At 44.0% G+C, this 26920-nt stretch overlaps 1 protein-coding gene across 1 annotated transcript in view; it reads left to right on the top strand.

Moving 5' to 3' along the window:
* Positions 1 to 23845, top strand: part of OTOP1 (otopetrin 1) — a 32424-nt gene extending 8579 nt beyond the window's left edge. The window contains exons 3-6 of the mRNA XM_084857125.1: positions 3396 to 3454; positions 16427 to 16557; positions 18180 to 19123; positions 22776 to 23845. Of these exons, the coding sequence (XP_084713251.1) occupies positions 3396 to 3454; positions 16427 to 16557; positions 18180 to 19123; positions 22776 to 22946 (1305 nt within the window). The 3' untranslated portion in view covers positions 22947 to 23845. The remainder of the gene's footprint in view (positions 1 to 3395; positions 3455 to 16426; positions 16558 to 18179; positions 19124 to 22775) is intronic.
* Positions 23846 to 26920: the final 3075 nt, after the last annotated feature.

Genomic DNA, 26920 nt, shown 5'->3' with positions numbered 1-26920 from the left:
GGGAGAAGGAAGGAGGAAGTATGCAGAAGGTCATGCTTTCATCAAGATGGGGGAAATCTATGCTAGAGAAAATTGCCAGGGCTTAGCAGTGGTGGGAAATGAATGTTGTTGGGACTCTACAGTCAGGGAATGAGGCTTAGCAGGCTCTCCTTTCCCCCCCAAGGACGCTGCTCAGCTTGCTTTCTCTCCCCCTCTCTCTCCCATCACCAACAGGCCAGCTTTCTCATGGAAAATTGACCATTCCTCTATAAACAACAGAAGGCTTTTGGGTTTTTCCACAAGTAGATCTATTTTCATGCATGATGCCCAGCTTGCCACAAGAAGCAGCTGTCTGAGAGGCTGCCTTGCAAGCTATCATGGTTGGCATTCTGTATTCATGTTGGGACCTTTGTGCGCATCATGCGCGCGTGTGTGTATTTATGTACAGAAATGGTACCTGTCATCACAGACAAAGCAATTTCCCTTCCAGTGGAGGATGAAAGAGCTTTTGTGTGTCTTGTATACATGCAAAGATGTGATTGTGCATGCATGTGTTTATGACACTGGGAAAAGTGTGGTGTGTATTTCTCACTGAAAATAATAGATTTCATGAGTCACCACTTATAATAATCACCATTTGCAAGGCACTTGCATATATATATATGTGTGTGTGTGTGTATATATATATATATATATGCATGCATGCATGCATGCATGCGTGCAGAGATGGCTTTGCAGATATATACTACATCGGTGGCATATGTTTCCAGTGAAGCCTAAATGGTCTAGGGCTGCCTTCCCCAATGTGTGGCCCTCCAGATGTTTTGGACCACAACTTCCATCAGTCCCAGCCAGTTTGGCCAGTGGTCATGGGAAAAGCAATCCTATTCTAACATTATGTTGGGGGCAGGGGAGAGATACATGGCCACTATACCATCAGAGCTGCCAGTGTATTCAGTGTATGGGAGGGGGAGGGAAAAACACATACACCAGAAAATACAAAAATGGCAGAGAAACAACAGATCTACAGCATCACTGGAAACACACTTAGTGCCCACAAAAATTAGGGAATGTGCCAGTGCCTACATACTGTTCACATATGGAGGTAGCCAAGAACTCATGACAATGGGGACATGCCCCCAGCATGCAGACTGACATCACAACACATACAACATGCACCTTCATCCATCAGCGATAGGTATTCCTCCTGACATGAGTTCAAATCCCCTTATGCATCTGACAACAACTGTTTTGGAGTACCACACACAAAGGGGAGAAAGGAGAGTCCACAGAAAGCTGCATCCATGTCATTTCATTGGCAGGATGCCTGCAGAGAACACTCGCAGACCTCCTGGCACTTGACTGTTGATGTTGGAGAAATCCACAGTGGATTCAAATGAGTTTGGATTTTGATGAATCCAACCTGTGAAATCTGCAGCGAACTGGCTTTTTTCCAAGTCCTGTAGATTCTGCAAACTTGCAGACCAGTTTTTCACTTTGGGGAGGGATTTGCACTAATTCACATTAGCGCTAATGAGCACTTGCAGACTTGCACTAACGTGCATTAGTGCTGACTAGCATTAACTAATGCACATTAGTCCAAATGCGCATTACTGCTAATGCTCTACTGCATGGGCTCATTGCATGGGATAGGGAAGCAGGGAATGAGAGTTTGAGACCTACCAGGAAGGAAGGAGAGAAACAGACAGAGCTCTCATGACTCAAACCCATACTGCAAGTTCCCCAGAGCAGTTTCCTAACCACTCAGCCACAGCAGCAGACAGACACACCAGGGACTTTTGTCTTCTCCCCTGCCCAAAGACCAGAGCACAGGAGGTCCCTGGTTCAACTCCACTTTAGGAAAGGGGAAGGGGCCCCCATACTCAAGCACACCTGAGCCAATTAAGTATTGCGTGGATCAATAGCCTGCCTCCTGCATGGGCCAACTAGCACTTTTGGCCCTTTCCTGGTGACCCATCTGATCGATCATCCCACCCCTGCTGAGCAGTATCCAAACAGGCCCAAATGCCCACCCCACTCCCAACATCCCTCCTACCCTCAACTTTGACTGCCTCATGCATCCTGGCAGCAGCACCCATCCCACTTGTGCACCCTGAAAGGCCAGCCTTCTCATAGCCCATGGCATCTGAGTGAGCAGAGGGAAAAGAGGCTACTGCTTCTGAGCTCATCAAGTTCCCTCCCCCTCCCCCTGAGTAGGAATAGGGAAGAATTTTGTTTGGTCTGCACTTTTAAGTTAACTGACATAATTTCCACTTCCTGGACTAATGTAATGTGCAGACTGGAACACAGTTATCCTTCAGATTGCACACTCCTGAGTTTTGCAGTGGCATTTTTGGCTCAAAAAACTGCACAGAAAAATATTAGGAAAACGTTAGGTGTACAAAATCCATCTGTTAGGAAAAATAAATATTTTATGGGAATTGTGTGACACACAAAATGAGTATGTTAAGGAAAACTGGATATGAATAAAAATGCAAATTTTGTGCATTTAAACAATAATAATTTCCACTGATGTGGAAATTGGATGGAACAGACTTATGACCAAATACAAACAAAATTGACACAGACTGGAGATAGACTGATTCATCCATCTCTACTTTGGAGTCCTACACTGAGGTCAGCTAAAGCCAGCTCCTACTAGGGTGTGGGAAAGGAATCCCTAGCAACCACTTCCTTGCAATAAAGAAACAATATATGTAGCATTTTCAAAGGCTTTATTGAACAGTGTCTGGGATGGAGGAGATCCTAAAAGGAAAATACACATGTGTGGGGCTGCCAGTCACTTGCTCCAGTTGGGCTCCTGTCACTCAGCAGATAGCAGGGTAGCAGATGCAATGTCCTTGATTGCACCAGCTCCATGTTAGCAACACCTTCACCTGTTGCATAATTGTCTGTCGTAGAACTTGCAAGGGTGTATGGGTATGCCTGGAATAAGAAAGTTAACAACCCTATGAAAGAATAGCCAGAAATATCCTAGTCACTCATGCTGGTCATGTGGTGGGCTTCCCTTGTGGTCTTCATCATGGGATGGATTCTGCACCTGCAGGAGAGCAGTCCGTGGGGAGCAAAGGAAGACACAGGGAAAGAATAATGAGCAATAGGTAGCAGTTGAAACACATAACCCAAGCACCTGGATGCACAGTAGGTATGCACCTTCTGCCACCCATGTTCCATCTACAACTCTGCCCCATTTTAGCAATTCTGCTGGCATATCTGTCATGGAAGCGGCCTACCTGGCATACCAGTGACACAGCAGGGCACCCATGTTCTAAACTGGAGAGCTTTGGCTAATGGTCCATATAGAAATGTGATAAATAAAGTTCTTTTATGTACATAAGAAATATGGTACCACATTTCCAAATTACCCATTATATTTTATTCATATTTGTTTTTAGGTGTACTTCTTATGGTGCCATGCAAAGGATATTATCCAGTCTTTCAAAACACTGGAGAGGTAAAATGATTAGAATGCTTCTGAATCCATAATAAATGTTTCTTTTATTTTTAATAAAAGATTAATAATCATTTTATTTTATGAGTTAGGCCTCATCTGGAGTACTGTGTCCAGTTCTGGGCACCACACTTTAAGAAGGATGCAGACAAACTGGAGAGGGTTCAGAAGAGGGCAACAAAGATGATCAGGGGACTGGAAACAAAGCCCTATGAAGAGAGACTGAAAGAACTGGGCATGTTTAGCCTTGAGAAGAGAAGACTGAGGGGAGATATGATAGCACTCTTCAAGTACTTGAAAGGTTGTCACAGAGAGGAAGGCCAGGATCTCTTCTTGATCATCCCAGAGTGCAGGACACGGAATAATGGGCTCAAGTTACAGGAAGCCAGATTCCAGCTGAACATCAGGAAAAACTTCCTGACTGTAAGAGCAATACGACAATGGAACCAATTCCCTGGGGAGGTGGTGGGCTCTCCCACACTGGAGGCCTTCAAGATGAGGCTGGACAGCCATTTGTCAGGGATGCTCTGACTTGGATTCCTGCATTGAGCAGGGGGTTGGACTCGATGGCCTTGTAGGCCCCTTCCAACCCTACTATTCTATGATTCTATGATTTAATCTGGGAAATAGTGGCAAACCTAAGAAACAGCTGATACTGAAAATGTTAAGATCTTGTGTATGCCTGTTTATTGGAGCCAATCAAAAGAGGAATATTAATTTTTAGAAAAAACAGTTCACATGTCAGTGTTGAAATTAACCTTTTGCCTCAACTCTGGTACCAAGAACGGCCAGGTCTCCATGTTTACTCTGGTCACAAGGTAGTTTTCCCCATTCACAATCCTGAAGTGCAATTTCAAAAGAAGGATTTTATTCAAATGTGTAAAGAGTTAATAACTTGGAATTTTAATGGATTTAGATGGGTGGAACAAAATTATATATAGGGTTAAATGTTAGTCCAAGACACTTATCAGAGTGAAGGTGTGAGTGAGAAACAGTTCCCTTTTGTATCTGGGCTCTACTTATGGGTCAAGATACTCTCTAACTTTGGAGCCAAATGAAAAACATGGTAGAGTTACTGTCTGGTTTGTGCACAGAGGTATTTCTCCATTAGGGATTCTGGGGGCCAGCTGTTCTTTGAGAACTTATGGTTTCTTTGAGGTTCTGGGAAAGAGGGGTGAATGTTGACAGCTCCTCCACAACTCACACAGGATAGCTTTTCAGACAGCAGCACTTAAGCTCAGGTTGAAAGCTAGCACCTGAGCCCTGAGAATGCACTAGGACATCATAGTGGTGCTTTTGTCTGTCCGTATTCCTTTGAGCAGCAGTTGCTGCAAACTGGTAGGCTTCCTTGCAATCTTTCACATAACTTACTAGCATAATTTGCTAGCTTACCAATCTTTCCCTCTGATGAAATAACAAAATGTAACTCTAGAGGCAGACATAGCCCTTGCCCAGACATCAAACAACTGCATGACTGAAGTTACTGTATTTTGGATAGGACTGTATGCATGCGCCAGACATGCAACATGTTAACTCCCATTAGCAGGGTCCTGTTAAAATGTTCAGGCTGTGTGTGTATGTGGAGAGAGAGAGAGAGAGAGAGAGAGAAGGCATAGTTCCCAATTTCTCTATCTCAGCTATTGTAGGCATGTCTTTTAGGAGTCGACTTTAGTCCTTACCATGATCAGTATCTATTCTCACTAGTTATCCAAACACTGAAAAATATTTTTCTCATAAAGCTTGCATTACTATTTTGATCTTTAGTGCTTGAGGATGTCAAGTAAAGTGATCAGTGTACAGCCATTATGTCCCAATATTCTTTCAATCTATTCAAGTGGCAGAAACTTGATACACATCAATTCTAGGGGTTTGGTGGTAAAAACTAGTTCAAAATATGCAGCTTTAATAGATAAGAATTTTGGAATATACCAAGTGTACATTTCCTGCTTACACTTTTTACCATATATGGCCAATAAAATCTACATCAAATGAGGTCCAGAGTCTGTTCTGACCAAAACCATAATGTAAAGCTCTCATAGCAAGGGTCTGATACTTAAAAATACTTATGAGATCTCTATAGGACACTCGTCCTTCCTTCTGTCTACAAAGGCTTAGCTTTATCTTCTTGGTACAACATTGCACTCTTCCCTTCAACTAGCATCTCTGTATAAAACAACAGCATGTTGGCAACTGTATAACTAGTACTGGAGCATGAGTTGTGTGGTTGAGCAATTTTTGAAACCCTTTAGTACATTTTCTGCTCCATCTATCTCCAAGGAGCTCCAAGGGGTTATAACATTTCAACTAGGGATGTACGAAAGTCACTTACCTTTTCGCAGCTTGGCTTCGCGGTGGGGGGGAGGCACTTCGCTTTCCCCCCTGAAGTTCAGGCGAAGGGGGGGAGGCTTCCCGCCTCGCCCGGCCGAAATTCAGGCCGGGGAGAAGCGCCCCGTCTCCCCGGCCGTGAAACAAAAAGTAAAAAAAAAAAAAAGACTCCGTGATAGGCTACGTGACGATTTACATAGCCTATCATGGCTTGATTTCCAAAGTCAGCCGTGATAGGCTACGTAAATCGTTACGTAGCCTATGCATGGGTGTTTTTTTTTTTTACTTTTGTTTTTTTTTTGCAATGGCGGTGGCGGCAGCTGGTCGGGAGACCGGCCGCCGCCCCCGCCTGTGACGAAACGCCGCCGAACTGCCGCCGGGACCCGCCGCTGGGAGGGACATTCGCCAAAGGTAGGTCCCGTCCCGGGGAGGGTGGGGGGCGGAGAATTTCACCGCCGATTTTGGGGAGCCGAATGCATTGGCGCTCGGCCCCCCGAAGATTCGGGGAGAAATTCTCCGCCATCCCTAATTTCAACTTGCGTTAGGTAAGTGGAGATACAACTTGCAGTCAGCGGTTTGTCTTAATTAGGAACACAGTAAACAAGGATTCATCCCTCACTTAGAGAGAGAGAGAGAGAGAGAGAGAATCAAAAAGTACCAAAAAGTGTGGCCTTATTGGTCCATTAAAAACAATCCAAATAGGGAATACCTTTATGCAAACCAAAGAAACTTCATAGTGTGGTGTTGGTGCTTTTGAGTTACACAGAACATATTACTAAGAACTGAGTAACAGTGATGGGTTAGTGTCTTTCTATAGCCAATGAAAATTATGAATAGCTCCAATACAGAATAGCCTTGAAAATATTTGTACACTCAAATTTACATCAGCTTTATACTAGTTTAATTATCATGGCTCCTCTCAAAGAATACTGGGAATTGTAGTTTGCTGATGAAAACCGTCAAGCCTCCTTCATGCATTAATAATGTGAAGGAGGCTCCATGTGATCAAGGCCCCTTGAGGTCACATGACTTCCTCACCCCAACCCTGACATTTATGCATGTCTATGGCGAGGAAGCCTATATGCATAGACTTCTGTGAATTCTGGAATCCTGCACAATTGGGCTTCCAGAACACATGCAATCCTGCTCATGTAGAAGTCTACCTGTGTAGGGTTCTCCACTGCATATGCCTACACCTAATGTGTGGACATGGGGTCCGGGGAGTGGGGGGAGTGGCATGGCCCTATTTCCCCATGGACACATGGAGCCCCCTTTTTGTGATTCATTTGTGAAGGGGACATCGCAGAACTACATAGAATTTCCTAGGAAGAGGGAATGGCTGCACATGAGTTGTTTCTGTTTCACATAGCAAACCTTTGATCAGCCTGATCATAGGTGGTTGTCTGACATCTGAACCCCAGACACTTTGGGTTGTTAAACAACCTAAAGTGAACCTAAGAACAAATTGTAGGTTAACTTCGGGTTGTTTAACCAACAAACAACAAAAAGTGTCTGGGTTTGCATGTCATGCAGCAACCTATGATCAGCAAAATTACGCAGAATGTGGCACACAACCTGGCAAATTGTGGGTTAATTAATTAACCCATGATTTGCTGCTATGACATGTGAATATTTCTGTAGAGTGTCCAATATCTAAGGCAGAGCTTTCCAAACTTTTCATGTTGGTGACACACTTTTTAGACATGCATCATTTCGTAACACGGTAATTCAGTTTTACTAGCAAACAGGAGGTTAAACTAACCCATTATAAGAGATACGGACACATACATAAATTGTAATAATGAAATGTATGGGGATACAACATATCTCATGAAAACCTTTCATTTATATTTTTAAAAATATATGATTTGTAAGATAATAACAGACATTGTTGTCATTTATGAGTAACAGTATGTAAATGTGTGCAAGAATTTTAAAAAGTTGAATAACACCAATAACTACTTATCATTCTAATGGAATGTATGAGGATGATGGGATGAACACAGCTTTTCAATATTTGGTGGAACATTAGATAAAGACACTCACATTTCGTCATCCAGCATTTTTAAGCTTTCACGTTTCAGTGTCTTTAACTTTGCCATTGTTGAAAATAAATGGCAGAAATCAAATCATAAGTGCCACGTGGTGGGTGGCTTGCTGTTTGCCACATTGGGTTTGGGAGGGTGGCCTCCCTTCAGCCAGCAGCAGGTGGGTTGACTGGGTGACAGCCTGCAGCTGCGCTCGCCCGGGTGCTTGGGAGCACGCTGATTCCGAGGCTTCTGGCCTCCACTGAGCTCCGTTCCGACTGGCCAAGATGGCGGACGGCCCGCTCAGTGCAGTCCCAGGCGGCGTTTCCACCTGCGTGTACTCTGGCCTGGCCGTGCGGCAGCACGGTGCAGAAGTCTGCAAAGGGCACGCCTGAAACCATGCAGGGCTGGTGGCCGCTGCCACTTCTCCGCGCCAGCGTGGGCCGAGCTCTGCTTCCAGGGCAGCACCTCCCTTCCCCTCTCTTCGCCCCGTGCCTCTACCTTTCTGGGGAGCGCAGGCTCGAAGCTCCTCGCCTGCCCAGCGCAGCCCTCCCTGCTCTGGGGGCGTCCAGTGGGCCGTTGTTCTCCCCCGCTGCCCTGAAGCTGCACCGAGGATGTGTGTAAGCCTCTCGCCCGAGCTAATTGCAAATTGCTCAACTAATTGCTCCGCTAACTTCGAATTCTCCACACTCCTCGTGCAGCCAGCGCTACCACACTCCTCACCGTACCGCTCTAACACCGCCAATCACGTGTGTCCTACGTCAAGACGCCACATGATCCTATAGCAGCTAATGTTAAAGCACCTAAGCCTTAGCTGCTAAGCCTTAGCAGCTAAGCTGCTTTAACATTAGCTGCTTTAGGAAGTTCCAGGGGAGGGGCCAAGGGAAGCAAACGCGAGTAAGGGAGCTCCGCGGTGCCCTTCCGCACAATTTTCTGCATTTCACGCAACACACCTACACACTGCCGCCGACACACTAATGTGTCGTGGCACACAGTTTGGAAAGCTCTGATCTAAGGAGAACATAACATTAAACTGTTAGATGTTCTAAGGTATGGGATAAGATGTTCTATAGTAATTTGAAGTCCAGATTCTATAAGCCCAATGCATGGGAGAAGATGATGCTTGTGTCACAGTCTATAGTGACTGTGGGTGGCCCAGTTGGGAACACCATTTTGCATGTTTTTCCCATAGGGGCAAAAGTCAGTTTTTAGGGCATAGCTAAGCTCCCCCTTGTCTGATCTGCCTCAAATTGAGTATGAAAATTCAACAAAAAAAAGTGAAAAGTCATGACCAACTGCCTGTCGTGTGAAATATAGATGGAAAGCCACCAAATTTGCCAAGCTGGGAGAGAACGGGCCAACTAGCAGTGAGTTTGAAATCCAGCAACACCGGTCAAGGATTGGGGGAGATATGAGCTTCCCCCCCAAAACCCATTTTTTTCTATTGAGGGAAATCGGTTGGAGGCTTCGGAATGTTTGTAGTGAGCTGCAGCATGAAGCCGGGTGGGGGGGGGGGATAACGGGGCCTTCTGGAGCCCTTGACAGAGCAGCTTGGTCCAGATCAATCAATCAAGGTCCAAGGCAGGGGGAGGAATGACGGGGCTGTGCCCTGCCCTTGCAGAAGGGTGGTTGATTTGCATTTTTTGTTTCCATGCGGTTGCACCTGAATAAATAGGGGTTGGGGGGAATGCATTTAAGTCTGTGCTGCCATGTTGTGTAACAATGTATTTGGATTTGGTGTGTGTGTGGGAGGGAGGGAGGGAGGGATTTGCAAACTGATACATTCTTACACGTGTGTGTGTGTGTGTGTGTGTGTGTATTTGCTGTGGGCGGAGTCTATCCTTAATATAAATTCTTTTCAATTTATGGTGCTGCAACTTAAGCTCATGCTTATTAGTATTATCATTATTATTGTGATAGAATACACTGGCATTATTTGCTTGTGTGTGTCAAGTGCTTTTAAACGATGGGATATATACAGCAATCCTATGTTGGTCTACCGAAGTACATCTCACTAAATATAATGGGTCTTATTTCCGTGTAAGCATGTGTATGTGTGTGAGAAATGGGTTCTTCCCTCCCCCCCCATCCCTGCCGTTGCTTTCAGTGTTGGATAAGCCAGTTCTGCTAGAAATTGCTTTATCTCTGCTGTTTTGTTGTTGTTCAGTCGTGTCCGACTCTTCGTGACCCCATGGACCATAGCACGCCAGGCCTTCCTGTCCATCTCTGTTGTTACTCTGGATAAATTTGTGGGGGAAGGGTTGATGGGTTGAACTGTTTGTAAATGTGGGCCTGGAATCCATTTTGTTTTGCTATATAATGCATCTGAGTCACATTGTGAACATGTGGTTTTAAAAATCATAGAATCATAGAATGGTAGGGTTGGAAGGGGCCTACCAGGCCTTCGAGTCCAACCCCCTGCTAATACATATTTCTGCCTAAATTCTTCCTGTTTAATGTTTGCTGGGCCACACCTTTTTTAAAAAACCTCTGGGATTATTTAACCCAAACTCTCTCACCTACAGTTATTGACTCTTAATTGCCTGCTACCTCAGTTTGCCTGTGTGTGAAATGGGTTTCCTGGTCTCCTATCTCCCTTTCATTTAAATCTTGGAGAAGTAAGCTTGTCTACAAATGCCTTTCTCTGTGTTGTGACATACTCCAGATAAATTGGAGTGTTTTCTTAAAGCCACTTTTAAAAAAGCCTGCTCTCTTTTGTTTCTGTGAACTTAGTATGCTGTGATTATGTAACCCAAACTCTCTCTCTCTGTGTCTTGCAGTCATCGACTTTTAATTGCCTGCTGCCTCAGTTTGCCTGTGTGTGGAATGGGTATCTTCCTCCCCCCTCCCCTGTTGCTTTCAATAAGTGGGCTCTGCTACAAACTGCTTTCTCTGTGTTGTTATTCTGGAGAAATGTCTGCAGGGGGAGGGGTTGCTGAGTTGAACTGTGTAGCAAAAGGCTTGTGTATGGCAAAATAGATGCCCTTGGGTCCACCTCCAGTGACCCACCCAGTGACCCATCCCCTTTCTGCCCCACCAGTTAGATTGGCCACAAGCCTCCACTGCAGTGATCTAGGTACGAACCACCCCAAATTGCCCCTCCAACTGCCCCCCCAGCCTGGGGCTCCCAACCAAGTTCCCCCCAGATGCCCTACCCTCAACACAAGCCCCCACCCCCTGATCACCATCCCCAGCATGAGCCCCTACCCCAGACACCATCCCTAGCACAAGCCCCCACCCAGCAGACACAGGCATGAGCTCCTCTCCAAACCAGTGCCCCCAGCCTGGAGCCCCCACCTCCAGAACCCCACCGCAGGCACAAACCCTCACCTAGGGATGTCAGAGAATTTCGCCACAAATCTCGGGGAGGCCGAATGCCAGCGCATTCGCCCCCCCGAAATTGGTGGCGAAATGGTCTGCCCCCCGCCCCCCCCCGGGACGGGACTTACCTTGTGCGAATGTCCCTGGCGGCGGTGGCTCCGGCGGCAGTTCGGCGGCGGCGGCCGGTCTTCTGACCGGCCACCGCCACCGCTATTTCCAGTTTTAAAAACAAAAAAACATGATAGGCTACGTAAACATTTACATAGCCTATCACGGCTAGATTTAAAAAAAATACCGTGATAGGCTATGTAAATGTTTACGTAGCCTATCACGGCTGAGTGAAAAAACAACAACCGTGCATACGCAAATGGCGGCGCCCATGGGCGCCGCCATTTGCATTCCTTATTTTGGCACGTGTAGTCACGTAGACATTTACGTAGACTACGGCGAAAATAAGGGGAACGCCGTAAATGTTTATGTAGACTACACGTGCCAAAATAAGGAATGCAAATGGCGACGCCCATGGGCGCCTCCATTTGCGTACGTGCGGTTTGTTTGGTTTTTTTCCAGTCAGCCATGATAGGCGACGTAAACATTTACGTAGCCTATCACGGCTGACTGCAGGGACGCAAACGGCGGCGGCTATGGCCGCCGCCATTTGCAGTCCCGGCAGAACAGGATTCGCAGCGGGAGGGACGGGGCGCCTCCCCCCGGCCAGAATTTTAGGGGGGAGGGATGGGGCGCCTCCCCCCCGGCCAGAATTTCGGCGGGAGGGACAGAGCGCCTCCCCCCCACCTCGAATCAACTTTTGTCAAAGGTAAGGGACTTTCGTACATCCCTACCCTCACCCCCAGGCACCCACCCACAGCATGAACTATGCCTTGGAGGAGAAATCTATTGTGATTACAGTCTTCTTCTGAACAAACCCATTGTGTGTGGGGGTGGGCTGATGTATCCTCATGCACTAAATGTGGGGAAATCTTCTTTTACAGCTCAAGTGTTGATAAACACCACAGTCTCCACACCCTTCCTAACAAAACCTGAGATAGCAGTGGCAAAAACTATGGGGAATCGTGAGTTATGGTTGAACTGAACACCCAAAAGCTGGGAAATCGTGACTGAGCCCTGTGGTTCAACAATAACGGGTGCATCCCCATGGACTCCTGTCAGGGATGAGTCTAAGCACCTTGAGATGTCTGACAGCTCTGATTCTGAATCAGGGTTGGAACAACAGCTAGATCAGAGGCTAGGGGAGGGACCCTCCCTAGAGAGCCAAAACGCTGGAAGAGAGTCCTCCCAAGATCTTGACCAACACATGGCCCAGACTGAGTACCTGTCCCCTCCCTCCACTATCAGAATGCAAGTTTCCAAGGAGGAGGAAGAGGGGCATGACTTAAGAGACACTAGGGCACAACGCAAAACGAAAGTGGGAAAAGCTAGGGACAGGGCTCAGATGCTCCGCCCGGATAGCCACTCTTGGAAGCCAACTAGGAGTGAGCCACCCTAAGGGAGGGGCTTCACTGTGGAGCTAGCTTGGCCAGGAGGTTCATACCCCAAAATGCTGGCAACTTCCTCTCCCTCTAGTTCAACTTTCTCTCCCTCTAGTTTATCTCCTCTGTTGTTGATTAGTTGTTTAGAGCCTGGGGGCAGCCTGAGAGTTTTCCTTGAATTTGCATTTGTAGAGAGGCTAGGCTTTAGCAAAATAAAGTCCTATTAGTCTGAAGCTTTGTCTATTGTGTTGATTGCAAAGGGAAAGAATGACCCAGTTCTGACACTCCTGCCCTTCATCACTTGCCACACATGTGCTGGTCCCTTTGCCCAAGGTGTGTTGTAGTTTGAAAGGTGACTGGCATTATGGTTGGGAAAATGATTTCCTAGCTTTTGTGTGTTCAGTTCAACCATAGGTTTCACCTTAGATTTTGCCACTGATTCAGAAGTAATTCAGATTCTGAGGGATGTGCTTTGAAAATATGTGTTCAGGATTGTGCTGTAAAACTTTACTTTATTGATCAGCAGCAGCAAATTTTAATTAGTTGGGCTGAGACTGATGAACACATTTTTAAGTCATTTTGGCTCCAGACTGTTACCATAATAGGAATGGAAAAGAAAATATTACAGATGACATTTTCTTCTAACTATGAGGGGTCACTTTTAAATTATTGATTATTATAATTATTTGTATCCTGTCTTTCAAGATAGAAATCCTTTGAAGGTGGCTGACAGCAAAACAATAATACATGCAGTTGTGAAATCCTCAAACTTTAAAACAAAGCAGGAAAAATGTATAATACTAGAAATTATTCTTAAAAGATCTTGCAAAAGACAAATGTCTTTAGTGCCCTTTTAAAAATGAGGAGATGGGGGACATGATGGAGCTCCCCAGAAATTGAGTTTCACAAATGTGTCCCCACACTGAGAAAGCCCTGTCCCCGGTACCCAACAGTTTGATCTTCCCAACTGGTGGGACAGAGAACAGTTCTTCTGAAGCTGACCTTAAGGCCAGGGGCCAAGTGACCATGTTATACTTGAGTTCTTGGTTCTAAGGGAAGCAAAAGCCGAGTGTAGTCAAACGCGTACCCTGGATTTTAGGAAAGCTGATTTTAATAAACTCAGAACAATGATCAGTAAGGTCCCATGGCAAGCGACTCTAATGAGAAAAGGAGTCCAAGATGGGTGGGAGCTTTTAAAAAAGGAAATTCTCAAGGCACAATTACAAACCATTCCAACAAGAAGAAAAGGTGGAAGACAACAGAAGAAGCCAATGTGGCTTCACAAAAAGCTTAGAGATGACCTGAAAACAAAAAAGGACACATACTGGAAGTGGAAAGAAGGCCAAGAAACAAAGGAACAGTACAGGCACAGAATTGCCTGGGATGGCGTCAGGAAGACTAAAGCTGAGAACGAGCTGAGGTTAGCGAGGGATGCTAAAAGCAACAAAAAGGCTTTCTTCAGCTACGTGCATAGCAAAAGACAGAGGAAAGAAATGATGGTTCAGCTATTAAATAAAGACAGCAAAATAATGACAGATGACAAAGAAAAGGCAGAAGTGCTCAATTCCTACTTTGGCTCAGTCTTCTCCCAAAAGAGGGTCTATGACCCCCCTGGCAAAGGCGAAGTACAGGCTGAAGGGGCAGCATTGCAGCTTGAGATCGATAGGCATATGGTCAAGGAACACCTAATTACTTTGAATGAGTTCAAATCTCCAGGGCCAGATGAACTGCATCCTAGAGTCATAAAGGAACTGGCAGAAGAACTCTCAGAACCACTGTCTATTCCCTTTGAGAAATCATGGAGGATGGGGGAAGTGCCAGATGACTGGAGGAGGGCTAATGTTGTCCCTAACTTCAAAAAGGGTAAAAAGGAGGAACCTGGGAACTACAGACCAGTCAGTCTGACATCAATCCCTGGGAACATTCTGGAGCAGATGATAAAGCAATCCATCTGGAAGCACCTTGAAAACAATGCGGTGATTACTCAAAACCAACATGGATTGGTCAAGAACAAATCCGGCCAGATGAATCTGATCTCATTTTTTGATCAAGTAACCTCCCTTGTGGACTGTGGGAATGCTGTAGACATCATATACCTCAACTTCAGCAAAGCTTTCAACAAAGTGCCCCATGATATTCCGATGAGCAAACTAGCTCGAAGTGGGCTAGATGAAACAATGATCTGGTGGATCCACAGTTGGCTACAGAATCGGACTCAAAGAGTGCTTCTCAATGGGATCTTCTCAAACTGGGGAGAGGTAACAAGCGGGGTGCTGCAGGGCACAGTCCTGGGCCCAGTGCTCTTCAACATTTGTATTAATGACTTGGAGGAGGAGGTGCAGGGAATGCGGATCAGATCTGCAGATGACACAAAATTGGGCAGGGTAGCTAATAACTTGGAAGACAGAAACAAAATTCAAAGTCATCTTGATACACTGGAGCGCTGGGCTGAAAACAACGGAATGAAATTTAATATGGATAAATGGCAAGTTCTGCACCTAGGAAAAAGAAAATAAAGACACAGTTACAAGATGGGGGATATGTGGCTCAACAACACTACAAGTGAGAAGGATCTTGGCATTGTTGTCGATCACAAGCTGAATATGAGCCAACAATGTGATCTGGCTGCAAAAAAGGCAAATGCTCTTCTGGGCTGCATTAATAGAAGCATAGCTTCCAAATTCCGGGAAGTACTAGTTCCCCTCTATCAGCACAAGTTAGGCCTCATCTGGAGTACAGTGTCCAGTTCTGGGCACCACGGATGCAGTCAAACTGGAGAGGGTTCAGAGAAGGGCAACAAAGATGATCAGGGGACTGGAAACAAAACGAGACTGAAGAGAGACTGAAAGAACTGGGCATGTTTAGCCTTGAGAAGAGAAGACTGAGGGGAGATGTGATAGTGTTCCTCAAGTCCTTGAAAGGTTGTCACAGAGAGGAAGGCCAAGATCTCTTCTCGATCATCCCAGAGAGCAGGGCACGGAATAATGGGCTCAAGTTACAGGAAGCCAGCTTCCGGCTGAACATCAGGAAAAACATCCTGACTGTTAAAGCAATATGACAATGGAACCAATTCCCTAGGGAGGTGGTGGGCTCTCCCACACTGGAGGCATTCAAGACTAGGTTGGACAGCCATCTGTTGGGGATGCTCTGACTTGGATTCCTGCATTGAGCAGGGGGTTGGACTCGATGGCCTTGTGGGCCCCTTCCAACCCTACTATTCTATGATTCTAGGGCGGGCTCAATTGGGCACAGGTGGTCCTTCAGATAACCTGTCCATAGGCCATTTAAGGTCTTAAAGGTTAACATTAGCACTTTAAATTGAGCCCAGGAACGCAGTGGTAATCAATGAATTTGGTGCAAAATTGGTATAATATGTGCTGTATTAACATTCTCATATTTGTTTATTATCATTTAAAAGACTTATCTTGAGTTTTAGTGGTGTGCAAGTCTATGGCAGATACAATTTGATACAATTTGTAGCAATGCTATTTTCCCTGTTACATAATGAAATCTAGCTGTTGGATATCTTATGGTATACCTGGTGCTAACTAGCCTCAGGGTATTTATTTTAAATTAGAAAAGATTGGGCAGCATGTAATACTGTAGTGTTCTTTACTTGTGCACCAGTAATAAATACTGGGTTGTATCCAGTGTTAGTCCTATTTAGAGTAAATCCATTGAAATGAATGGGACTTAAGTTAGACTCACATTGGATACATCTCATTGTATATCACCAATATGAAAGTAAAATAGTTCATGCCCATATTTTCTAGATTGTTATCAATAATGCATTTGCACTACTTATTTTCTAGGTTTGGAGTGATCCATTCAGTATTTACAAATTTGCTTTTGTGGGCAAATGGTGTGTTAACAGAATCAAAGCATCAACTTAATGAACACAAGGAAAGGTTAATCACTCTTGGGTTTGGAAACATATCCATTGGTAAGTTAAAGTCATAGGTAATTTTGAGGAGTTTTGCAATTCTGTTTTCTAATTCTCCTGTCATAAATACATGTAGGAATGGGGCAAAGGATTGACTACTACAACAGGCCTTTGGTCGGCCTTTCTGCCTCTTCTTTCAAAACTTTTCCTCCTGATTTCTTTAATTTGTCTAATCTATTGCACTAGTTGTTATGATCATGTTGCTCCTCCTTTCTCCTCTCCATTGGCACCCCCTTTTTTTCTTGTGTTCTATTTAAACTCCCATTGCCTGTGAAATGGCTTCATTCTCTTGTTCCCATCTACTGCTCTTCTCTTTCCATGCTCCTTCTTACTCTTTCTTCTCCGGTGCCCTTGGCCTCATTAATCCAAAACTACATTAGTTGCCCAAGCCCATGCAATGAGTCCTTCATAAGAAGACCCTGCTATAACCTGCCATTTACTGGTTCACCACCTAGACAGGCCTCTGTGACTGTGCTATATTGACAGACCAGACACAATGCCAAGGAATACAGAGGATAGAGTGGAATCCCTTGACAAATTGTAGAGGCTAATGTATCTTTCCATTAATGTTGCACTGCACTGTTAGTAGGTGCAGTTTTGCTCAAGTTCTGGAGTGGGGAGACTAAGCACTGCTTTTTGTTCTTTTTTGGCCAAGTGCATGCATGTGCACATGCACCCATACACATGGCTTTTGGCAAGATCACTGAATCACAACATCCATTCCATCTTTCCTCTGTAGAGGCGAGAATGGTACAAGTATAAAGCTGTTTTTCTCAAAGCCCCTGGGGAAGATGTGGTTTTCTTAGGATACTAGTCGTATATTTGTCTTGTGGTAAATAAAAGTTTTAATGATCAATGCCATAGGTTGGTCTTCCATTTACTTTAGCAGGAAGTCCTTCCCATTTCTCACCACCATCACTATTTCTGCTGCTGAGCTACTGTAGTGTAATGGCTTAAGAGTCTCAGCTGTGAACTAGAAAGTCTCCAGTTCAAATCTTGCCTCTGCCATAAACTGAGAAGGAAAACCACTATTCTCATAGCTTTAGGTAATGATCTGCATTATCGAGATAATGATACTTACCTGTCTTACAAGGTTGTTATAAAGAGTGCTGTGATAATGTACGTAAAATACCTTGAACAGGTTAAATGCTAAGGATTATACATTGAAACCTGCTCTCACAAAGACTGGGTTAGTTTATATGGCTATTAATATTCAATTTACATTGCTGAAAATGCTTCCTGCTGTAAATTGGAGATTTCCAATATAATCAGAGATTGTCAAGCAGAAATAGTGCTCATGATTTTGTAAATATAGAGAGGGATTATTGATGTGTAAATTATCATTTGTTTTAAAACATATTAGTGAGGTTTAGGTCTGCATATAGAATATGTTAGCTACCTGCAACAAGTGAATCTATGAATAAATTGAGTAAAATACCTCTGAGGTTAGGGGACTTGTTGTGATGTCGTAGTTGAGTGAGACCTTAACAAAATGTGTTGTTCCTTTTGGGATATCTGTTTTAGTCACTGAACTCCCATTATCTTATTTTCACAGGTTATTTTGGAAAAAGTAATATTTATAGCATGCTGTCATAACTTGGTCTCCCTTCTTCTTCTTTTAGAATTAGATGACCATGCACCACATTGTAATTGTACCACAACAGCCCTCTGCTCCATATTTTCTCAAGGAATATATTACCTGTACCCCTTCAACATCGAGTATCACATTTTAACATCCACAATGCTCTATGTGCTGTGGAAGAACATAGGACGCAAAGTTGAACACCTTCATCAGCAAAAGACACCATTCAAGTTTCAAGGCAAAACCATGGGCACCATTTTAGGACTCATTGTGTTTACTACAACAATAGCAATTGTAGTTGTTTATTTGATTCAGATTGGGCGTTCAAAAATAAGGAGTGAATTAGCACTTATTATGTTTTATTTGTATGCTATCACAGTACTGACACTCATGTGTGCAGCTGGGATTGTTGCTCTTCTGATTTACAGACTTGAACAAAAATCATTGGATGTCTCCAAAAACCCAGCTAGGAAACTCGATGCAGACTTACTGGTTGGAACTGCCTCAGGCTCTTGGCTCCTTTCGTGGGGTTCCATTCTCGCAATGATCTGTGCTCAGTCCCACCCTTCATACACATGGTACAATCTGCCCTTTTCAATACTTGTTATAATTGAGAAATATATTCAGAACCTCTTCATAATTGAATCCATACACCGTGAGCATGAAAAGGTGAATGATGACATTAAGACACTCCGAATACTAGCTGTGTCCAATGGAAGCACCCTGTCCCCTGTTCCTTCCTACAAAGAAATCTATAATGGAACAGATGGCACTGCCAATGGAGAGTTACCACACATGTTCAGTGGAAATAGTTGTCTGCCTGAGAGCAGTGGAAGCGGTGCCCAGGGTGAAGACAAAGGTCAAGCCACTACCCCAGTCACTCCCTCCACTTCTGATTTCTCACTTAACCGAAATCTGGCTGTCAACAACAAAAGAAACATCCTGAAGAACATTGCTGCATTCCTGTTCTTGTGTAATCTTTCAGTAAGTTATTATTCAAACACAATGCCAATTATCCCGGTAGCCAGAGTTGCCAACTGAGAATCAATCAAAACCTGTTTGACATTTTTTGCTTTTAACAGCAGTTTGATCTGCAGAAATCAGTAGGTGAAACTCCTCCATACTATACAAGGCCAGGTGAAACTTTTCACAGCATAAACACCATCACTGGCTAACATCTGCACATCAAGTTGCTCATAAAACCCCAGCTGCAGAGGCTAGTTGGAAAGCTGGCAACCGTGTTTCCCATTGTGTCTCTTTCCCTTCAAAACTCTAAGCAAACAATGTTGAGCTTATTATTTAAAGCTTACTGTGTGTGGCAGCTGATGAACTGGTTGAAAGTCTCTACTTGACGCTTGCTTGCTCACAGAAGTCATAATTGAAACAGATGTTGTAGACTCAAGTATTATACTTAGGGTTACATTTTTCACCTCTGTGTTAAACACAACTCCAGAGGACGTTAAGCCTTCCTAAGTCGCATTTCCATCTGTTAATTTTTAAGGTGCCACAAGACTTTGTGGTTAAGTTACACAGAAATCAATGGAAGTATTTTTCTTGACTGCACACATTACATAAAATGCTAGATATGTGGTTTAAAAAGAAAGATTAAAATGCATGGGATCTGAAAGCCATTTATGGCCTTTGAGTCACCGTGCTGAGGCTCCAGCAAGAGGGGCCAGCCTGTCCTCTCGAGCCAGTGCTTGCTCACAAAACCAGCGAAGTGTGGCAGTTACTATGTAAAAGGAGAGGCCAAGGCAGAACACCTAAAAGGGAAAGAAAATGACATCATGCTGGATGATAGCACATAGATGGGGTGGGGTTCGTTATGGAAAAGCTTTACAGATAATCCAGCCCCTTGAAACAGAGCTGGAGCTCACTGATTGATTCTGCATTGATTATAGCAGGCCACCTACTGAAGAAACTAAGTAACAACTGGACTGATCATTCTTGGGAAGTGGCCTTGGACTAACAGTACTTGTGAGGGAAGAAGGGTGGGATGCTTCAGCCAGTTTTGCTTCTAGGATGGGTGAGCAACACACAGCAATGTGCGCCCCCTGTCCTTTGGTGCAGCCCCTGCTGCTCCTTGTGATGGCCCTAAATAAATAAATGGGTGGGTTGCCACCAATTTTTTTGCCGCTGCTGTACAGTCAAATTTCAGCAGTAAGGCAGCGGCAGGAGGATGGCGTGCAGGAAGGTGAAGGGGATGGAAAGTGGCACCTAGATCAGACCAGCTTACAAAAGATCAGAAATACAGCAGTCCCAGCCCACAGGTTTACAATGTAAAAGCCATAACCCAAAAGGAAAAAAGGGTTTGGGAGGGAAGAAGGTTGCTAGAAAGTTCTAAATATGCATATAGAACATTAGGCACACCAGCGTATTACTGTTCATAAGCAAAAGAAGGGATAAGGAACTTTCAGACTAGGAAAATAGCAGGAATGGTGCACGTTTTCTCACGTTTAAGAAAAAAAATCCCACCCCCTAAAAAAATCAGGTGTATATTAGTGGGGGTTGCTGAGAAATATGGTGTGAGTATGCACAACCAGTGTTTTAAAATGTAAAGATAAGAAACTGTGAGCCACTGCCCAGAATGGTAAACCTGCCAATCCATTAATAAAGTGGAGTATCAGTGGGGGATAAGTCTATGATGAGATGTGCTATTGGCATATTGTACTAAAAACAACCATTGTGGGCATATCCCAACAAGAAGTGCTCAAAAATATTGCTTAGAAACCACATCCTTGGGATTGGAAGCCCCGCTTTCTAATCCCAGACTGTGATCATTCAGTGTTGAGGGAAGGCCACTCTGCACATACTCAAAGGAACCCTTCACTTAAAATCTTTTATTATATCATGTCACAAGGCTGCATCCTGGCATATGAAACAGGCTCAGGGGCTAAGACTGTGAACATTTGGCTTAAAATAGACCTACAGAAAAGGTTGGCTGTATTTCTACATCCTTGTAGGAATCAATAGTTTTAGCAGCAACCTTAAACTTCTTTCTTCAAAACTAGTTTCCAGACTTTAATAGGAATGTTCAATAGTTATTTAAAGTCAGAGAACGTGAAAAACATCTCTGTCTGAATCAGAGACAGATAGGGTAGAAATAGAAATCTGAGTAAACAAAAGCATGAAGGTAAAATTAAATCCAGCTAAATTTATATGCTGAACATATCCCACCGGTAGAACATAGCCATGACTAACTTTAGCAGAATTTGGAACTGTGATAAAACAGTTTGTATATGCCCAGGTTTACCTGGTTAGAACAATCCAGACAGCATGAAATCTCAGGCTCCAAGATCACAGTTAAGATTTCCCCTTTTCTCCCTGTCCTTGTTAGCTCACAATCCAAGCTGCCCCCGTCAGAAGCAAAAACAGTAGGAAATCTACAGTTCAATGCTTCTGATCTTAACAAGCTCTCACTTAGGAGACCACAGTGTCCTTGGGAAACTCCCCAGGGATATTTTCCCCACCTGATTATGACCCAAGGAGCCAACACTGGGCTAAACAGACACAACACAAGAAGAAGTTTCTAGGCACACGTGCACGCAAACACTTTATATTGGTGAGAGAGTAATTGGTAGTTAGGCATGGTTCAATAGCTGAAAACCAAAAAAAGAAATAAAACCACACAAGCTGTATTTTTCTTTTACAAAAAATAAGATTTAATACAAAATATGTGAGCAAAAACATGTATATTTCACAAGTTCATGAACAAGCAGAGAAAAGAAACCAGGATAGATGCTTCTCACCACCTTGCAACTTATATACTTCTTAAGGCTTAAAAGAATAATACTCTCTTCCTCTGTTAAAGACAATTTTCATCAGGTTATTTTCAAAGATTTGGGGGCTTGAGAGTCTTGTTCAGCCCCAGCACCCTGATCCTCAGTGTAACCTAGATGTCTCAGAACATCCTGAGGAATCTGTGGATTGTGTGTCAGAGAGTCCCCATCCTGGAGTGAGAGTATGTGCAGTATGTGCTTTCCTTTTTCTTGCCTAACAAAGGATATCTTGACTCCCCCACTAACCCGGAAGATTCTAACACATTCTATCCCTGGGAGTCCACCATTTTGTATATGACTCCTAGTAGTAGGTAGCACTTTGGAGTGATAATGGCCTAGAGTTTTCCTATCTTGTGCTTTCAGTTGAGGTGCGGTCACCTGAAACTAGCTTTAGAGTTCTGTGTTGCATAACATAGCTCCAGAGCACAGACAGATTGCAAACCAAAAATGTAAGAAAGCAAGTAGAAACATTTACATTTGACCACAGGGGCAAAAATTCTAAATAGAATAAAGACTTTGTCTCTTTCTTTCAATAGCGTGAAATCTGAAGCAGATTCAAATTGATTTAGTATTTTAAAAAAGGAGGGGGGGATAGAGAGCCAGAAACAGATTTAAAAACAACAACAACAACCAAAATGATTGGAAGCCATCTGTGGTTATGAGGTAAAAGGCTTAAGTAAGGGACAACTGGAATTCTATGAACATACAAATAAGCATTTAATGAAAACAAATTCTACAACTGAACTTTTAGATTATGAATGGATTCTAATAATTTTTGTTTCTTAAAATTTGTATCATAATCTTGGGGGGATGGAGACATATTTATTTCCATGTTTTTATTTCAATCTTTTTCATAGCTCTGGATTCCACCAGCTTTTGGCTGCCGCCCTGAGTATGACAATGGATTAGAAGAAATGGTTTTTGGATTTGAGCCTTGGATTATTGTTGTTAACCTTGCAATGCCTTTTTCCATTTTCTACCGGATGCACTCAGCTGCCTCCCTCTTTGAGGTCAGTTGCAAAACATGACCTTCATAGATACAGTACTCTGGATGGCTGACTGGCTGAGAAGATGAATACACCATCACAAGTCTGCCCAAAGTAAAGCATGCAATTATGTGAATGAACAGAGAATGAACAAGATACAGACTTTCACTGAGTGGAACACTTTATACCTCATCAGTACTTCTTCCCCAGTAGTCTAGGCAAGCATTAACAAATTTGACCATATTTTGTATGGCTAACAGTACAAGCTATGCATGTATACTCAGAGGTAGGTCCTACTGAGTTCAATGGGATTTATTCCCAGCCTAAGGCTGCAATCCTATACACATTTACCTGGGAGTAAGCTTCATTGAACTCAATGGGACTTATTTCTGAGTAGACATACATAGTATTGTGCTATAAGTTAATGAAAATGTGACTGAACCTTTCCCTTGGTAGCCATTTGAGGCTCAGTACTGGAAAATAAAATATGTTTCCAATATAATTTTATAGTGTATTTTTCTTTGAGTTCTTAAAGGTCTAATAAATAATGAAAGATTGACAGCACAATCCTATACATGTCTACTTAGTAATAAGTCCAGTTGAGTTCAATCGGCCTTACAGGTAAGTGAGTATAGGATTGCATCCTTAATCAGTTCTCCTATTGACTGCAATGGGGGGGAGAGGAACATGTACACCAGTGGGACTTTTAAAAGTGTCTGGATCATACCCATAATATAAATATCTGTTGAGCAGAAAATTAATGTTTGATACACAGAAGAGCAGTGTATTGTTAACATTTTACAAGACAGATACAGCTAGATATCAAATGACATAGTATACTTATGATAAAAAACATTAATGACACAATTGTTTTGTACTTATTATATGTATTTTTATATTTGTTTATGAAATTACTAAATAATAAAATTCATTTTCATTTCAGCTGTAGCATCCAGTGATTCCCTAATAGTTAAGGTGTATTTTCTAGGGATGTACGAAACTCACTTACCTTTGCTCCGTCCCTCCGTGCGGAATCCTTGATGTGGGGAGGCGATCCGGTCCTCCCCCCCGGAATCCTCGATGGCCGACTCCGCTCCATGGCCAGGCCATGGAGCAGCTGGCCAGGGCCATCCGCAGCCGGATTTCCAGCCGCGGATGGCCTGGTGCGGACACAAATGGCAGTTGCCATTTGCGTCCAGTTAGACAGCCGTGATAGGCTACGTAAGAATAAGCTATTTGCGTTCCCCTTTTTTTTTGCTGTTTTATCTTACGTAAATATTTACGTAAGATAAGCCAGTGAAAAATAGGGAACGCAAATGGCGGCCGCCGTAGCCGCCAGTATTTGCATACACTGCATGGTTTTGTGGGGTTTTTTTGGATGTTAGCCATGATAGGCTACGTAAATTCTTACGTAGCCTATCACGGTCCAAGGACAGCAATGGCGGCAGCAGCAGGCCTGCTGCGGCCGGCCAGGAGACCAGCCGCCGCTGCCGTCACTGCTGCCGCCCCAAGTAAGTGCCATCCCAGGGGGATTCCATGGGGGGGGGGGCAGGAGGCCATTCCACCACAGATTCCAGGGGGCCGGATTCTTTCGGCCTCACTGGAATCCGTGGCGGAATTCTCCACCACCCCTAGTATTTTCCAAAAACAAAGCTGATGTAGTGTTTAATGTACAAGGCTGGGGAAGTGAAGACTCTGCAGGTTAACATACTTCTCCTTGGTGCAGTGTTGATTAACGTTAAACATAGGTATGACAACAGAGATGTCAAGGGAAAGGGGAAAATAATAGTCATTTCCAATTTGTGGACTTTCTTCCAGCCCATATTTCTGTACATGTGTTCATGGAAATGTTTTGTTACCTGAAACGAGGAGACCTTGAGGACTCCTGGGATGAAGCAAACCTCCCCTGCCTCTTTCTGGAAAGGCTTCTGAACAAGGAACATGGCCACCTAGACACCAACGTTTACATCTCTACACATTGCCATGTTATCATCCCCTCCCCCATCCCCACTTATGTTAAAGAGGTACTGCAGAGATCACCTGGGCCCCATCTACACAGATACACTTTCTGAGGTGATTCCGTTTAAAACCAAGTTTTCACGAATTCAGATTTGCTCCTGCCATGGCACACACAGCCAGTAAAGCAGTGTATACATTTAAAAAAAACCCTGGCTTTCGCAGGACAAATGGCACCTAAAACTGCATTAGTTTGGGGTTGTGTGGGCAGAGTCGTGTGAGCTGAATAGAATGCCAGCAACTGTTTCTGTGTAGGTGCAGTGAGTGAATAATTTAAAAAGTCATCTCAAAAGCAATTCCCAATTCCCCTTCCCTCTCGCCAGTACTGAGTAAGTGCAATTGAAGACAATGTGATTTACTTCTGAGCAGACACAAAAACAAAAGGCAAAACAATCCCCAACTCCCCACCCCTTATGTGAAGGTCCGTTCCTCTGCATTAAAACAAAAGGCAAAGCAATTCCTAACTCCGCAGCCCTCTCCTTTCCAGTGTAGAGTAAACGCAATTGAAGACAATGTGAATTACTTCTGAGTTTAGCCAACTCCTCTCTTCGTGTGCACCCTTTGATGATGCACCTTTCCCTTCTACCTATCAGCACTGCTCTCCCCAGCTAGCACCAAAGTCTTGAGGTCACAGAAACTCCCAAATCACACTGAAGCCGGCGTGATGGGAAAATCTGTCACAAAATGACTTTGCAAAAATATGGGTTTTGCAGCATGAAACCAGTGGTTGCTGCAGAGAGGGGGAAATGTCATGTGCCATGATTGTGTGTGAGCCAATGTAAAAAGTGTACCCAACCAGTCGTGTCCGACTCTAGGGTGTGGTGCTCATCTCCATTTCTAAGCCAAAGAGGCAGCGCTGTCCGAAGACGCTTCCATGGTCATGTGGCCGGCACGACTGAACACCGAGGTGCACGGAACGCTGTTACCTTTCCCGCTGAAGCAGTACCTATTTATCTACTTGCAATTTCTTGCTTTCGAACTGCTAGGTTGGCAGGAGCTGGGACTGAAGACAGGAGCTCACCCTGTCAGGCAGCACGGTCTCGAACTGCTGTCCTGCCGACCTTCCGGTCTGCAGTTCAGCACCTTAACCACTAAGCCACCGCAGCCCCAGAGCCAGTGTAGCCTCGGAGTAAATTCTATGTGCAGATCCACCCCTGGATGGATCTGCATGACCAGATCTTCCCAGGTATTGATCAGTTTGAATTTACATCTCTGGAGCTCCCCCTGCCCTGCCCTGCCCTGCCCAACCCTTCCCTGCAGGGTTTTAAAAGAAACCTTTGTGTTTGGCTGTTTGGCAAAGAAGGAAGACAAGACCAAGCCAGGCCTGGAGCGCAGGTGGGCCTCTTCCCTCCCCCCACCTGTATACTGCTTTGGTGAGTTATTCTTAGGATCCTGACAAGCAAGGTTAGTGACCTATGTTGAATGTGCATTTTACTTTTACTCTTCCATGATGGTTGTTTTACCTCTGAGCCTCGTTCATTTGGCTCAGGACACAGCGCGCCATAACAACCATGGGATTGACCCAATAGGCTGTTGGCCCAACATACATGACAAGTGTACATTCTGGATCTGGTCCCCCACCCCACTGCCCATGGGGCAAGACAGTAATGCTCTGAATGTTGTAAATTGGGTCCTGTTTAACTTCAGAACCTCCACTGGGACAAGTGTAGCCAGGCCTCCCCTGGGTCTTTCTTTCTGATGGAATTTTGTTGCAGGAAGCAGAAAGGAACTGAATCCCTGCAGCAAAAGGGTCGAGGTTTCCAATAACCAAGTTTTTTTTAATACTTTTTATTCTATTTTTTATCTTTATAAATGAAATAAACAGTACCAACAACCAAGTCATTATCTACAGTTTCCAACAATACAGTATTCTTAGGAGGACACAGCAATAACAAAGAAGAAGAAGAAAAAAAGAAGGAAAAGGAAGAACAAAGCAAGCAAGAAAAAATATTTAAAAAGTTACTTAAAAGGATTAAATTTAAACTCCATGACACACAAAC

Source organism: Heloderma suspectum, chromosome 5, assembly GCF_057233095.1.
Source record: "Heloderma suspectum isolate Gila_16-S chromosome 5, 16-S_ref, whole genome shotgun sequence".
In the NCBI taxonomy this organism is placed as follows: domain Eukaryota; kingdom Metazoa; phylum Chordata; class Lepidosauria; order Squamata; family Helodermatidae; genus Heloderma; species Heloderma suspectum.
The sequence above is the reverse complement of the archived record's forward strand: the minus strand, read 5'-3'. Positions and strand labels throughout refer to the sequence as shown.